At 33.4% G+C, this 17034-nt stretch overlaps 1 protein-coding gene across 3 annotated transcripts; it reads right to left on the bottom strand.

Annotated features, from left to right (window-relative positions):
* Window positions 1-905: 905 nt before the first annotated feature.
* Window positions 906-11803, bottom strand: Hacd2 (3-hydroxyacyl-CoA dehydratase 2). Of its 3 annotated transcripts, XM_076771011.1 has the most exons (5): window positions 11636-11803; window positions 10280-10396; window positions 1902-2136; window positions 1726-1830; window positions 906-1627 (listed from the first exon to the last, which is right to left on the bottom strand). In XM_076771011.1, exons 1-5 carry the CDS (start codon window positions 11717-11719, stop codon window positions 1065-1067), a joined length of 1104 nt encoding a protein of 367 aa, XP_076627126.1. In that variant the 5' UTR covers window positions 11720-11803; the 3' UTR covers window positions 906-1064. The 3 variants fall into 3 exon arrangements, with proteins under 3 accessions (XP_076627126.1, XP_076627127.1, XP_076627128.1); XM_076771012.1 differs by lacking the exon at window positions 10280-10396; XM_076771013.1 differs by lacking the exons at window positions 10280-10396; window positions 11636-11803 and adding an exon at window positions 10924-11092.
* Window positions 11804-17034: the final 5231 nt, after the last annotated feature.

The following is a 17034-nucleotide window of genomic DNA, read 5'->3' as shown; positions in this document are numbered from 1 at the left end:
AATACTTCTTTGTTGGTACCTATGGGCTCTACTTCAGAAAAAAGTTTCATTGAAATATATTCACTATATTAGGAGTTATGGCTGTTTGAAGATTGGACCATTTTTAAGGGGTTTTTCTAACATTACAGGGCCAAGGAACAACCTTCCCAATATTTTTATAATTGTTACATATTCTACACTAAAATACGCGGCGTTTGGCTGTTTAAACATTAAAATCGTCCAATCCGTTCAGAAGTTATGGTGTTTTAAAGATTCGCATGAAATTTACGGGAAGCATTTCTGGCCTGAAATTATATTTTCGGTAAGGAATTTTTTTCTCGAAAATGGTTAGGATTTCGAGGGTATGTCTATTGACCAAAAATTATTATAATTGGTCCCTGCAATCAAAAATAATTTTTTTAGAACGATTTTAAATTTTTTAATTTTGTTGAAAAATTTCACATCTTCTCGAATTTTTTTCTTCAAACTGGGTAGGATTTCCGGGGTATATCTATTCATAAAAAATGGTTATAATCGACCCTTGCAATCGGAAATAATTTTTTTAGAACGATTTGAAAAAATTTTTTTTCGCCGAGAAATTTCACCACCTACCCGAATTTTTTTCTCGAAGGAGGGTAGGAATTCGGGGATATGTCTATTCACTAAAAATGGTTGTAATTGACACCCGCAATCGAAAATAATTTTTCCAGAACGATTTGAAATTTTTGAATTTAATTGTTAATAACTTTTTAACGAAGCCTCCATCAACATATTGGTATTCTTGATTTTCGTCTTATTTCGGCCTCTAGAATCCCCCATTAAAATTTTTCCCGCGGGTGGTCGAACACCCTGTATATCAAGCAAATATTTGCTGTTTTTTATATTATTGGGACAGAGGGGGATGAGTAAGAGGATTAAAACATGAGTAATTAAAAAATGTTTTTTTAATGTCGTCATATAACCTGATAATAGATATACGATAGTGATTTATTATTTAGTTCTATCGTAAATTTCGTGATACATCTCCGAATTATTATATAATCTCTTAAGTTTCTAATTCCTTAACCCTAACTTATTCATGAAATTCATACATATTTCTTTAATTTAGACATACCTAATTTTTGATAACGTAGCGTATTCATACGGGTCATTAACATGTACATAAGAGGTAAACAAAATACAAGCAAGTATATTTTTAGAAATGATGGAAAATGAAACGAAAAATTCCATGAATTTGGTAAAGAAAGACTAAATTTGAGCGTTTCTTCAAAATATGGGATATTCCTTAATATTATAATTCCTTCACAAAGAAACCCTAGTGGATATAGGGGCATCCATATCGTGTATCTTAACCACGTTAAAAATGAAATTTCTATGTTTACCAATTGCATTATATAATATGGATATCTAACTATTTCGACTATACTCCAAACAAGAAACAAATAGAAAACTACAGGTTTAGTTTGCATACGTGGTTCAGCCTCGATCATACTAAATAATATAAATGCTCTACCGCCTACTTGTACAAATGACATCAATGCACTACCTTTAGTATAACCAAATAATGAATGCATCACCTCTAAAAATTGTAAAAGTTGTATAAATTTTATAGGATTTCCAACAGCCATATACGTTTCTTTCATAGATACTAAAATAAAAAATTGAATGTTTGAACATATAATTTTGATCGATATGAGAATCAATTGCTTCTAATTGAATAATTCAATAATTTAATTATTTATTTACCTGGTCCATCTCGTGAATACATTATTCCCATTATGGTTAGGATGTAAATAAAGCCAACAAATTGACAGAGATTATAAATAATTAAGTATACCTTCTTGAAATCTTCTGTTTAAATGAATAATACAATTAGTTTCAACTATAGTGTATGAAATAATATATTTCTTGACAAAATATACCTTTTTTATAACCAAATTCTTCTTGATGGAGTTTGTCATACGTGCCAGGATAATCATTGCATATATCGCGTTTCTCATCATCATTATCTTCGAAATCTTGACTTTCCCACTTAGTAAAATCGATTTTCAACCATGACGGCTTTTGTGGTTGACTGATCAACCGTGGCCACCAAGCAGGATAGTTTTTCTTCAATGTAACATCAATTTGACGATCTATTACTTTATAATCACTCTCCTGGAATATTCAAAACAATTATATTTATAAATCATATTTGTAAATACAATCGTAAAAATAAAGTTGATGTTTTTGAAAGTTTATCTGGTATATGAGTAATTCAACATGATTTAACTGACATGTCTTATAGGTAAGTACATCAACATGCTACACAAATTCTCAAATATTCCATTCTTCTGAAAGAACTCCTGTAAAATTTTCTTTTAATAAAATAAGAGACTGGAGTTTTCACTCAAGGTACTGTTACAAATGATCTGTTACATTTATGTTTCATACTTATGGGGTCATTATTGAGTTGTATGGACAATTTCTATGTTTTTACTGTAAATAAATTTCATATGTCATATGTGCCCGTGAACCAAATTTGACATGATGGATCCATCGATAGAGCATCAGAATCAAACATTCTGTGCCAAGCTTCAACCCTCTACCTTGTTCGGAAGGGTAGTTATAGGGAAAATTTGGATCATCAAATTCATGCCTATTTTCTGTAGTTAATCGAGTTTGAAAATTATGAAAAAAATCTGGTGCATTGTGGTTATCGAGATACGTGTTCGAGAATTTTTTCCGATTTTTCGATTCAAAATCCTAGGTGTGAAAAATTAAAAACGCAAAAAAACACAGAAAAATACCGATTTCGTATCGAAGCTTTCGAGACACTAGATTTACACAGGGTGTTCGGCTACCCCTGGGAAAAATTTTAATGGGGGATTCGAGAGGCAAAAATAAGACGAAAATCAAGAATACCAATTTGTTGATGGAGGCTTCGTTAAAAAGTTATTAACATTTAAAGTTTCGTCCGTACTGAATTTGTTTCTCGAAAATGCCTAGAATTTCAGGGGTATGTCTATTCACCAAAAATGATTTTAATTGACCCCCGCAACCGAAAATAATTTTCCCAAAACGATTTCAAATTTTTTTTTCGCCGAAAAATTTAGGCACCCCCCCTTTAACCCCTTCTCGATTTTTCTTAAAAATTCGTTTTTTATTTTTAATAAATTTGTTTGGCGTTGTATAGACAATTTATTTAGAACTTTTTTGTAGGTATTCGTGAGCTCTACTTCAGAAAAAAATTTCAATGACACACATTCACTATTGTAGGAGTTATGGCTGTTTGAAAATTGGACTACTTTTATGGGGTTTTTCGCATTTTACGGGGTCAAGGAGCAACTTTTCCAATGTTTTTAGAATGTCTACAAAAATGATTGTAATTGACCCCCGTAACCGAAAATAATTTTTCCAGAACGAAACTTTTTTTTTTCGTCGAAAAATTCAGGCACCTAATTAGATTTTCGATAAGGAATTTTTTTCTCGAAAGTGCGTAGGATTTCGGAGGTATGCGTAATGATAAAAAATGATTGTAATTGATCCACGCCACCGAAAATAATTTTTCCGGAATGATTTGAAACTTTTCAATTTCGCCGAAAAATTTCAGCAGCTACCCCCCGTCGATTTTTCTTGGAAATCCGTTTTTGATTTTTAATAATTTTGTTTGATACTCTACAGAAAAATTGTTTAATACCTTTTTATAGATGCCCATGGGCTCTGCTTCGGGGAAAAATTTCAATGATATATCTTTACTATTATAGGAGTTATGGTCGTTTAAAAATTGGACCAGTTTTATAGGGTTTTTCACAATTTACGGTATCAAGGAGCAGCTTTTCCAATATTTTTAGAGTTTCTACATATTCTCTACTAAAATACGCGTTGATTGCTTTTTTAAACATTAAAATCCTTCAATCCGTTCAGAAGGTACGACGTTTTAAAGATATGCATGAAATTTCAGGAAAGCATTTCAGGCCTCACATTAGATTTTCGGTAAAGAATTTTTTTCTCGAAATTGTGTAGAATTTCGGGGGTATGTCTATTCACCAAAAATGATTGTAATTAAGCCCGCAACCGAAAATAATTTTTCCAAAACGATTTCAAATTTTTTTTTTTCGTCGAAAAATTTAGGCAGCTTGTCGATTTTTCTTAAAAATTCCTTTTTCATTTTTAGTAATATTGTTTGACGCCTTACTGAAAAGTTGCCTAATACTTTTTTGTAGGTACCTATGGGCTCTACTTCAGAAAAAAGTTTCATTGAAATATATTCACTATTATAGATGTTATGGCTGTTTGAAAATTGACCCATTTTTATGGGGTTTTCCTAACATTACGGGGCCAAGGAACAATCTTTCCAATATTTTTATAATTGTTGCATATTCTACACTAAAATACGCGGCGTTTGGCTGTTTGAACATTAAAATCGTCCAATCCGTTCAGAAGTTATGGTGTTTTAAAGATTCGCATGAAATTTACGGGAAGCATTTTTGGCCTGAAATTATATTTTCGGTAAGGAATTTTTTTCTCGAAAATGGTTACGATTTCGAGGGTATGTCTATTGACCAAAAATTATTATAATTGATCCCTGCAACCGAAAATAATTTTTCCAGAACGATTTGAAATTTCTTTTTTTCGCCTAAAAATTTCAGCAGCTACTCGAATTTTTTTCTCGAAATCGCGTAGGATTTTGGGGGAACATCTATTCACCAAATATGTTTGTAATACACCCCCACACCCGAAAATATTTTTTTCAGAACGATTTGAAAGGTTTGAATTTAATTGTTAATAACTTTTTAACGAAGACTCAATCAAAAAATTGATATTTTTGATTTTCGTCTTACTTTGGTCTCTAGTATATCCCATTAAAATTTTTCTCAGGAGTGGCCGAACACCCTGTATAATTACTGTAAATGCGTATTGTCATTAGTTATGTCCCTGAATTTTTTCAGATTTTTTGGCAGGATGTACCGTAGTAGCAAAAATCAAGAACCGATTTTTTCGACGTTTTTCGTGTGAAAAAGCAACTTATACTTTGAATTTTTGTATTCCCTTTAATTGATAACTATATTCTATGGTTTTAAACATTTCTATGCTGAGCAGAACAGTGTATACAAAAGAAAAGCAAAAATAAGTCACGAAATAAAAGGTGCTATACGCGATATAATTATAAGTATCAACAGTATCTTCAAGAACTGCTGTGACGGTGTAGTAAGTAAGGTGCTTGACTATGAATACGTATGTGCGAACTTTTTGACGCGGTATCGTGCCCCGTTGAAAGCACATCTTTTTTTTTTATCTTATTAAATATATATTTTTCCAATTTTCGACTGTATGACAATGAAAATCTATTTAAAATATTTAAAAAATATTTTCACTTAAAATATACACAAAAACAATTATGGAGGAGTTTCTATTCCATCGTTTCTCTAGCTGTGTATTCGCTTAAATACCCTACCGTTTTATTTTTTCTACGTTAAATGAATATACGTGCTTAGTTTAAAAATCTCATACTTTTAGTAACTCTGAATAGAGGAAGCAGATTTCTTCAATAAAAAGAACATAAGCAGTCTTTGCATAGAGTTACGGATATCACGATGACAAGGTTTATGATGTGCATGATTGGTGTTCGAAATTCTCCGTGTACAATTACATATTTTAGACGAGAAAGTGTTCTATTGTTACCCATTTCCATTATACATGCCCATATTGATTCCTGTTATTAATACAATTTTTTATTTTTTTTCGATACTTCATACGCACACTCCCAGCCAAAAAGATAGCACATATGTGCTATCTTTAATTTCTCACTGTCACACGTACAATTTTGGGTTTGTAACGCATAATATAGTAAGCTTACAAGCTCAGAACATGCGAATCGCTGCAATGATGTCGCGGCATCACGGCGTTTTGTTTACAAAGCAGAAACAATGTTGTATACCAAGGACGAAATGATAGCACACTTATAAAATAATAAACATTTATTTAATTTATTATCAATCTATATAGTTATTCATTAATTGTTTAATAACGAGTACATCCTCCTTTATTTTCTATAATTTCAATCATTCTATTGTGTAACGACTTATATAATTTTTGAATATTTTCTTGATTTAAATTGCTCCATTCCGCGACAATAGCTTCTTTTAGTTCGTGGACATTCTCGTATTGTTTCCCATGTTTGGAAACTGTTTGACTGAGTTGACTCCAACAATTTTCGATGATATTAATATCCGGTGAGCGCGCAGGCCATGATAAAACAGGTATCTTTTCTTTTTCAAAATAGGTTTTTACAAGCTTTGCAGTATGTACCGCTGCATTATCATGCTGATATATGAACCCAGACCCAGATATGCGTAGGGCATACTTTGTAATTTATTGCTTTGTCAAATCCAAATAATATTTACTGTTCATTTTTCCATGAATAAATTTTATTTCCGTCTTACCGAAGTAACCGATTGCCGCCCATTGCTCGCCGAATTTTTGACAATTTTTCTTTTCTTAGATCGTGGAAATAATAGTTTAAACCATCAGGTCCATCTAAATTAAATTTTTTCTCGTCGGAAAATATCACTTTTCGCCACTTGTTCTTCCAGTGTATTCGATCTTTGGCAAATTGTAAACGTTCTTGTTTGTGCCGTGGAGTTAATGCAGGTTTCTTTTTTATTTTTAGTCTTTTAATGTGCTTGCATGATCGTAATACACGACGAACACTTGAAACACTTGCATTCATGCCAGCCTTTTGCATGATTTGTTTTGTTGTACACTGAGTATTGGAAGCTGTACGCAAAACAGTTCGTTTATCCCGTTGCGACAACGATGATGGTCTTCCACCACTCTTCTTTTTACCATAACTTTCCACGTCTTTAAGTAAATTATGGACTACCTTTCGACTTCTACTAGTTATTTTCAAAATTTTAGATACTGATAAATTTTGTCTTTTCAGTTCAAAAATATGCTTTATTTCTGATATCGTTAATTTTTTCCCCCGTCCCATTTTTGTAAATTACTAGGCAATACTTTCGCGTCTTGAATACCTAAGAGATCGCGAAATACTGAGCAGTTTCTAAACATGTAGACGGAGTGTGCTATCATTTCGTTCCTAGAATACAACACTGTTTCTGTTTTCTAAACAAAATGCCGTGATGCCGCGACCACTTAGCACACTTTAAAATTAACGTAATTTTTATTTATTTAACACTATAACCAAGGTTTTGTTTTTATACATTCTTACAAAATACCTCTATAAACATACACAAATGCAAATGAATTGAATTTCTCCAGTCTATACAATTTTATTTAAAAAAAAAGAACGTTTAAGGCAATACAGGGAGTTCGGCCACCCCTGGGAAAAATTTTAATGGGAGATTCTAGAGGCCAAAATAAGACGAAAATCAAGAATACCAATTTGTTGATGGTGGCTTCATTAAGAAGTTATTAACGTTTAAAGTTCCGCCAATACTGAATTTTTTTCTTGAAAGTGGGTAAGATTTCGGGAGTATGTCTATTCACCGAAAATGATTATAATTGACCCCCGCAACCGAAAATAATTTTTCCAGAACGATTTGAAACTTTTCAATTTCGTCGAAAAATTTAGGCACCTACCTCCTTGTCGATTTTCGTTAAAAATTCGTTTTTGATTTTTAATAATTTCGTTTGACGTCCTACAGAAAAGTTGTTTAATACTTTTTTATAGGTACCTATGGGCTCTACCTCAGAAAAAAATTTCATTGAAATATATTCACAATTGTAGGAGTTATGGCTGTTTGAAAATTGGACCATTTTTATGGGGTTTTTCTAACATTACGGAGCCAAGGAACAACCTTTCCAATATTTTTATAATTGTTACATATTCTAGACTAAAATACGCGGCGTTTGGTTTTTTGAACTTTAAAATCGTCCAATCCGTTCAGAAGTTATGGTGCTTTAAAGATTCGCATGAAATTTACGGGAAGTATTTCTGGTCTGAAATTATATTTTCGGTAAGGAATTTTTTTCTCGAAAATGGTTAGGATTTCGGGGTTATGTATATTCACAAAAAATGATTATAATTGACCCCCGCAAGCGAAAATAATTTTTCCAGAACGATTTGAAATACATAAAATTTCAGAGGAATCATTCATTCATGATCAGACATTATATTTTCGTTAATGAATTTTTTTCTCGAAACTGGGTAGGATTTCGGGGGTATGTCTATTCACTAAAAATGATTGTAATTGACCCCCGCAACCGAAAATAATTTTTCCAGAATTAATTGAAATTTTTTATTTTAATTTTTTAATAACTTTTTAACGAAGCCTCAATCAAGAAATTGATATTCTTGATTTTCGTCTTATTTTGGCCTCTAGAATCTCCCATTAAAATTTTTCCCAGGGGTGACCGAACACCCTGTATAGTGGGACAAAATGATAGCACATTTAACTTAAAATTATGTATAACGATAAATCAACGAATGATATTTAATGCTTAATATCTTGTGGTTTCTCCTTTACATTTAATAACAGACATCATTCTCTTTGGCAAAGATTTATAGAGTTTTTTAATAGTTTTTCGCTTTAATCGCTCCCACTCATCTTGAATACATTTTTTTAATTCGGCAATATTTCCAAATTGTCTGTCATTTCCATATACAGCTCGGGCAAGATTTCCCCAACAATTTTCAATAATTTATTGAATCAAGCAATTTAAATCAAGAAAATATTCAAAAATTATATAAGTTGTTACACAATAGAATGATTGAAATTATAGAAAATAAAGGAGGATGTACTCGTTATTAAACAATTAATGAATAACTATATAGATTGATAATAAACTAAATAAATGTTTATTATTTTATAAGTGTGCTATCATTTTGTCCTTGGTATACAACATTGTTTCTGTTTTGTAAACAAAACGACGTGATGCCGCAACATTTTTGCAGTGATCCGCATGTTCTGCGCTTGTAAGCTTACTACGTTATGCGTTACAAACCCAAAATTGTACGTGTGACAGTGAGAAATTAAAGATAGCACACATGTGTATATGAACTTTTTTGTACTAATACTCCTCTACATGATCGTTAGGTAAATTGAATAAAGTCATATCTGATGTCTTTAGACTTCATCGCTGTTTTCATTAATAACAGATGCAACTTGCTCTTCGTTAAATATTTTACTTAATATTTCAGCTGGCTTTATAATTGTCGACAGGTATCAAGCATGTGACAAATAATAAATAACAGTTGCAAAAAGTCGCAACTGTCGCGTTAAAAAGTTTGCACGCGTAACCACAGTTAAGCATCTTACTCACTGCACCGTTGCAGCAGTTCTTGAAAATATTGTTGATACTTCTGATTATAACGCGTATAGCACCTTTTATTTCGTGACTTATTTTTGCTTTTCTTTTGTATACACTGTTCTGCTCAGCATAGAATTGCTTAAAACCATAGAATATAGTTATCAATTAAAGGGAATATAAAAATTCAAAGTATAAGTTGCTTTTTCACGCGAAAAACTTCGACAAAATCGGTACATCCTGCCAAAAAATCTGAAAAAATTCAGGGACATAACCAATGACAATACGCATTTACAGTAATTATATAAATCTAGTGTCTCGAAAGCTTCGATACGAAATCGGTATTTTTCTATGTTTTTTTGCGTTTTTAATTTTTCACACCTAGGATTTTGAATCGAAAAATCGGGAGATTCTCGAACACGTATCTCGATAACCACAATGCACCAGATTTTTTTTATGATTTTCAGACTCGATTAATTACGGAAAATAAGCACAAATTCGATGATCCAAATTTTCCCTATAACTACCCTTCCGAACAAGGTAGAGGGTTGAAACTTGGTACAGAATGTTTGATTCTGATTCTCTATCGATGGATCCATTGTATGTCAAATTTGGTTCAAGGGTACATTTGGCCCCCTTATTCAGCTATACCCTTTCGATGTAATGATAATCTGACGATGGTAAATTGAGAAGTATGGAATATGTTCCATAATTTTCCACTTTAAATTCTTCATTTTCTTTGAGTCATAAAAGCTTGCATGCCATTGAACATTGTCTTGATGGAACATAATTCCTTTTCTATCTATGACATACAGATGATTTCTCATTAAGCATTCGTTTACTCGTTGCAATTGTTGACAATAAATTTCTGATTAAATGGTTCAATTCAGTGACAGAAGTTTATGATAAATTATTTCCTTTCTGTCTCATCATATACGAAGCAGTATCTTTTTTAAATGCAAATCTTTCTTTACGATAGGTTCAGATGTTTACCCTCACCAGTTAAGGATTAATATTAATCCGATTATGTTGAATCAAGAAACATTACCTCAGTATTAATGGATGAGTGTAAATGGAGACAGAATCCATAATTATTAAGACCTCTAACACCATGTCCATAAGCAAGAATTTGTAACTTCTTTTCAGATATGTTAACATTAAGATCCTACAGAAAATAATTAAAATTTATGCAAACTTATCAACACCAATATATCGGGTTAGCCAAAAAGTAACATCTGAATTTTCTGTAAGAAACAGTAGTCATTTTTTTTTATTAAATATATGAAATTTTATTAAACGACATATTAACCATTCTGTTCCACAACCTTTTGTCATCTCAAAGGGAACTTCATATCCTATTCTTTCGCAATTTTCCTGTTTTGGTAATAAGTCTTGGGTATGTATTTTATAGGTCTCCAGGAAATCAAAGTTTTTATCATCAAGTGAATTCTATGGAGATCAAAAGAAATAATAATTCAAAGGCGATCAAAATATCAGGTGAATTTCATGGATGAGATTATCCCATTTCATATTCTATAATTTTTTATGAGTTTGAAAGATATGCATGGTTTTGCATAGATCTGGCCACTTTTCCTAGATATTTGTGTTTAGTTACTCCAAGTGACAATCCTTATCCAAATTATCTGATTAGATTTTAGAAATTCATAATATAGAATTCCCTTCCAATCTTACCATACCTTCTTAGGGTGTAAATCTGACTTTGCAGTAGTATTAATCAGATTTGATCCAAGCTTATCCCGATGTCTTTTTTGTTTTACGTTATTATAAATAATCTATTTATTTTCGCCCATGAGGTAATTCAATACTCCAGTTCAAAAGTGATCCATTATTATAGCATTTTAGATGAAATTCAATTTCATCTGAGGATTTCAAGCTGAAATTCAATTAATTAAATTCCTTTTACTTAAATTATAGATTCCAACCATTGTATTTAGAAACTACAAGTCAGTGTAAATGATTTTCAACACTGTACTTAAATATTTTTAAGCACAAAAATAGAGTATATTTAAAACGTAATTGATTTACAGATTAGATTAAATTTAGAAGACTAAAATCTTCAATACAGAATATTTTAAATCATCTATAGTAGGAAATTGTTCTTGCTGTTTGTATGATGTTTTTTCCTTTGCAAAAATAAAAAACTATGATTGCTTGGAAGTACATTTTCTTTTCACTCGTCCTCAAAACAAAGTTCATTTAAGAATAAGGTTATCAAATACAATGATATTTTTTTCAAACTACACGTTGAGGCATAGGTTTTAAGAACATGTATATATTTCATAAGTTTGAAGCAGTGCTTCCTAGATAAAAAAAAACATTGTATACATTAAAAATTCGATGTTACTTATCAGCTAACCTAATATGCGCAACCAAAGTTCCAAACCTTCACATCAGTCAAATCTACCCTTAAGGTAACTTGACTTTTTGTTTGCGCCCAATATACAAACGGAGTTAATACATTTGTCATCGCTTTCGGTTTATGCTTTGTTATATTTCTTCTTAAAATGTATGTAAATTCACAGATGTCAGGCTCAGCACCCGGTGACCTACTCACGCATCCCAGATCACGCGTACGTGAGCTCGTGGAGTTTCGGAAAGTCGACAAAGGCAAACTGACGCATGCCCTCTTTCTCGATTATTCCGAAGTTGCCCGAAGTAATTTCGGACCGCCTCGTGTGGGTCGAGAGAGAAAGGCTCACAGTTGCCTTCTCGCTTTTAACAACTGAAATTCGACCTCCCGTCAACGGCATACGATTTGGAATCTCGAGCCGTGATTTACGACTGCCCAGGCATTTTTACTTTCCGACCTATGTAGGCGCACGTAAGCAAAGTACCCATAATGGAAAAAAAATTTTGTAAAATTTATTTTACGGAAATACACGTTTTAAGACCCCCTGATCATATTTTAATTATTGAAAAAAAAGAAATTTTTTTTTATTATTTCTATACATATATGAGCGTACATATGTATATTATTAATACGATTGAGTATAAATGGCTGAATGAATTTAAATGGAACTTTACATTTAAGTTTTATGTTCTCATTTCAAAGTCCGATTAGTCTTTGACTATAATCAGACCATGGATAATAATGAATATACCTCTTGTTTCATAGTTGTTCCGATACATAGGCGTAATTTATAAAAGATCTTTTAAATGTTTCATATAAATCTTGGGAAGAATTCAATTTTATGTAAAAAAAATTAAATAAACTTTTTCTTTATCTTCTCTAGAAAAGAAAAACTTAAATGAAATCTTATACATTAGATGCTTACTTAAATCGCATTGAAAACGAATACTACAAATGTTTTAGAATAATGTGCAATATGGTTTTACTCTCAAAGGGTTAATTGAGAAATAAATGCTTGGTAATTAAAAACAGCAGTAAGCAGCTTAACCGGCTGGGATTTTCGCTAAACCAAATTGAAAACTCGGTTCTAACAAGGGAAAGTTGGAATGGTACCTGGTTTTGGGTTAAGTTTTACTGCAAGATATTATTAAAGTTATTACAACTACTTATCTTCAAAAATAGAACCAAATTCACCAACAACCAGCGTGGCGTGAATGATGAGGTGTTTGGCTGCAAGTTCGAGCTTCTGTTGCTCTGCAGGTTTGAACCCTGCTAAAAGAAATCTTTTTTTTTTTAATTATATTTTAATCGTACACTAAATGTGACATTATATTTTTGTCTGATCTTCGAATATTTTTTTTTAAAGTTGAATTTACCAATTACATTTAACATGTGTTATTTTCAATATATGAAGTACATGAATCTGGATGGTATTTTTCGTAAAAACAGGCAAAACATACAAATTTTAAGCACCACGTACATCTAATGAAAGTTCTGTTTTCACAGAAATTACAAAATTTTTCTCACATATAAGAATAATAAAAAAAATTTCTTTTTTTTCAATAATTAAAATATGATCAAAGGATTTTAAAACGTGTATCTCCGTAAAATAAATTTTACAAAATTTTTTTTCATTATGGGTACTTTGCTTATGTGCGCCTACATAGATCGGAAAGTAAAAATGCCTGGGCAGTCGAGAATCTCGACTCGAGATCAGAGATGCCAGAAAGACACCGAAGGTGCTTTCTCACACATGCCAGATCACGCGTACGTGAGCTCGTGGAGTTTCGGAAAGTCGACAAAGGCAAACTGACGCATGCCCTCTTTCTCGATTATTCCGAAGTTGCCCGAAGTAATTTCGGACCGCCTCGTGTGGGTCGAGAGAGAAAGGCTCACAGTTGCCTTCTCGCTTTTAACAACTGAAATTCGACCTCCCGTCTACGGCATACGATTTAGAATCTCGAGCCGTGATTCTCGACTGCCCAGGCATTTTTACTTTCCGACCAATGTAGGCGCACATAAGCAAAGTACCCATAATGAAAAAAAATTTTGTAAAATTTATTTTACGGAAATACACGTTTTAAGACCCCCTGATCATATTTTAATTATTGAAAAAGAATTATTATTCCTATGTGTGAGCGTACATATGTATATTAATAATACGAGTTTTCAAAATCAAAATTCTTTAAGATTGAAAATTAATAAATTAAAATGAGAGTCCATTCTTTGTCAGTATCGTGCACGCTGTGGCATTTTTCAATAAGAAGAGTTCTTATTTTTATAACATAAACAAAAAAGTAGAATTAATAGTTGTGGAAATTAATTAATAATGATTTTCCTCGATATATTTTGAGTTAACCGTATCAATTTGTTATGACGAACTAAATATTATATGTTTTATTTGGCTTAATTTTGCATAAAAAAATGATTGTATCGATCCATCAAAATTAATAACGTGCACCACCAAACCGTTTAAAAACAAAGGAATAGTGATCCCGTTTGCCAGTGTGATACAAAGTATGGGTTGGATTATAAAATTTTAAAAGGACATAGTCGAATATTTTTAAAGGTACTTTTACGTATGTCGAACGTTTCGTTCCTCAAATTTTTCTTGCCACTTGCGTGCATTATGAAATCGCCCTGCTACTTATCTAACCTTTGAAATGGGGGTCACTTCCGTCGCGATGCAGCAGCCCGTTAATTAATACAATTCGGAGAATGGAGCAGCTCGTTAATTAATACAATTCGGAGAATAGTGCACACGGTTATTTCTAACGTACTTTTGAATCCGCCCCACACAGATTTTTTGGTATATAAACCCCGTGATTTCATTACTCGGGGGATCATAATCGTACCGTCACGCTTAGTGTCAACTCCACGAGTCTCGCGTATACGATTTTTGTTAGTCAGTTGTATTTGTGAGATCGGGCTACAGTTCCCTGTCGTATCAATATTATACCATATAGAATCCGTGAACCGGCATAAATTCTATTGCGGCCATTACTTTCAACTGACATACCCCCGCATCGCCAGTGCGTCAACACCGCGCAAGATCTTTTTTAGGTAAATATAATCATTCTTTGATCGCGACACAAGATACACGAAACAATTGTATTTTATTTGTTGATTTAAGAATATATCTACTTTTATTATCAAATCAGAGTTACCCAACTTCTTTAACCCACAATTATATAAAGCGATTATTATTAGTTAAACGTTCCCATAATAATATAACCTTACCGCTCGGGTTATATTATATTTAATAATTCATAGTTACGAGTTGAATTAACACATCCCCAAATCCAAATACAACCCCTTACAACCTAGTGGCTCCTCGATTACGCATCGAGTTCGTCCACGCAATCTATTACCATCCTAGCGGCTCCCTGATTACGCATCAGGTTCGTCCGCATCCTACAGCTCCCTGATTTCGCATCAGGTTCGTCTGTGATTTATCCAACCTCCCAGCAGCTCCTCGATTACGCATCGAGTTCGTCTGCGCTTCTTCCAACCTCCTAGCAGCTCCCCGATTTCGCATTGGGTTCGTCTGCGTCGTTATCAAGAATCCTAGTGACTCCCCGATTTCGCATCGGGTTCGTTCACGACGTTTCACCCTCCTACGGCTCCCTGGTTTCGCACCAGGTTCGTCCGTACGTGACTCCATCCCAGAGGCTCCCTGATTTCGCATCAGATTCGTCCACGTTATCAACTATCCTAGCGGCTCCCCGATTTCGCATCGGGTTCGTCCGTGTACCTAACTAACAAATTGATACCATATTCCATACTCTCTCTCGCACTCGCAGGCCACGCGCGCTGCACGGCCCTGGCTCGTAACAGTACAAAACATAGCGTTTCATTTTAGAACAGTAACACGAGTTAGCAGGTACTATCATAAAACTGTTTTAGCCAGTTATATACCTTTTTACCTGTAGTATAAGGTAAAAAGTACGAGGTACAAGTAAATCGAAATTCGAAAATCATTCACATTATATCAATGTAAATGAAGCGGCCTTTCCATCAGAGTTACATACAAAATTTTGTAATTTCTGTGAAAACAGACTTTTCATTAGATGTACGTAGTGTTTAAAATTTTTATGTTTTGACTGTTTTTACGAAAAATACCATCCAGATTCATATACTTCATATATTGAAAATAACACATGTTAAATGTAATTGGTAAATTCAACTTTGAAGAAAAATATTTGAAGATCAGACAAAAATATAATGTCACATTTAGTGTACGATTAAAATATAATTAAAAAAAAAAGATTTCTTTTAGCAGGGTTCGACCTGTAGAGCAACAGAAGCTCGAACTTGCAGCCAAACACCTCATCATTCACGCCACGCTGGTTGTTGGTGAATTTGGTTCTATTTTTGAAGATAAGTAGTTGTAATAACTTTAATAATATCTTGCAGTAAAACTTAACCCAAAACCGGATACCATTCCAACTTTCCCTTGTTAGAACCGAGTTTTCAATTAGTTTTAGCGAAAATCCCAGCCGATTAAGCTGCTTACTGCTGTTTTTAATTACCAAGCATTTATTTCTCAATTAACCCTTTGCGAGTAAAACCATTTTGCACATTATTCTAAAACATTTGTGGTATTCGTTTTCAATGCGTGTTTAAAGATCGAGTTAATTCGATTTATTTAAACCCGTAATTAGCCGTTAATCCGCTTTGTTTTCAATATACGCGACCGACCAGAACATTCTAGGTCGACGCGTCCGCGACTCGAAACAGAAGGCAGCAGAAAAACTCTAGCTCCTTGAGTAACGTTAAGTAACGTTCGATTTCGAACTTTTCGGTTAAACGCTCGACCATAGAGAAGGTGCGATAATTACATATTAGATAAAGACGGACGAGAGCCACGGCGACAGCGCCACGCGTCGGAGGATTCCCCCTCTCTCACGCGTACTTTTCGGCAGCTCGTGCTCGTCCGTCACTTGCAAACGAGAGCCTGCCAAGCGCGGATCGATAAACGATCACGCTTTACCTAATTTAAAATATTCCGAATTGCTTCGAGTTATTCGAGCATTCGTTGAAAAATCAAAAGGCCCTAGCAATATCCGAATTGCTTCGAGTTATTCGAGCATTCGGGAAAATTAAGAAAAACATAAAGAAAATTCTCGGGTTCTAGCGGTTGATTCCCACGCGACGTTGAAAGTTCGAGTTATTCGAACTTTCACAAAGCGGGCAACCGATGTATAGCCGCAGCTTTACGGGATTAGCTTGCGTAAGCAAACTGCCCCCAGTAAATTGCGTGTAATTCCGGTTGTCGAATCAAACCAGTTAATCGATTCGGTCGTGAGTACGACCCGATTAAAGACTGCGGGAAACTCTTTGGTATCATCGAGTTCCCGAATTTTCCGCGTATCGCTGCAAACAGCGGTCGTGCGAGAGGTATCGAGATTAAGACTCGATCCTCTCTTGAT

The sequence above is a fragment of the Colletes latitarsis genome, chromosome 8 (genome assembly GCF_051014445.1).
Source record: "Colletes latitarsis isolate SP2378_abdomen chromosome 8, iyColLati1, whole genome shotgun sequence".
In the NCBI taxonomy this organism is placed as follows: Eukaryota; Metazoa; Arthropoda; class Insecta; order Hymenoptera; family Colletidae; genus Colletes; species Colletes latitarsis.
Note: the sequence above shows the minus strand (reverse complement) of the source record. Positions and strands in the feature narration are given on the sequence as shown.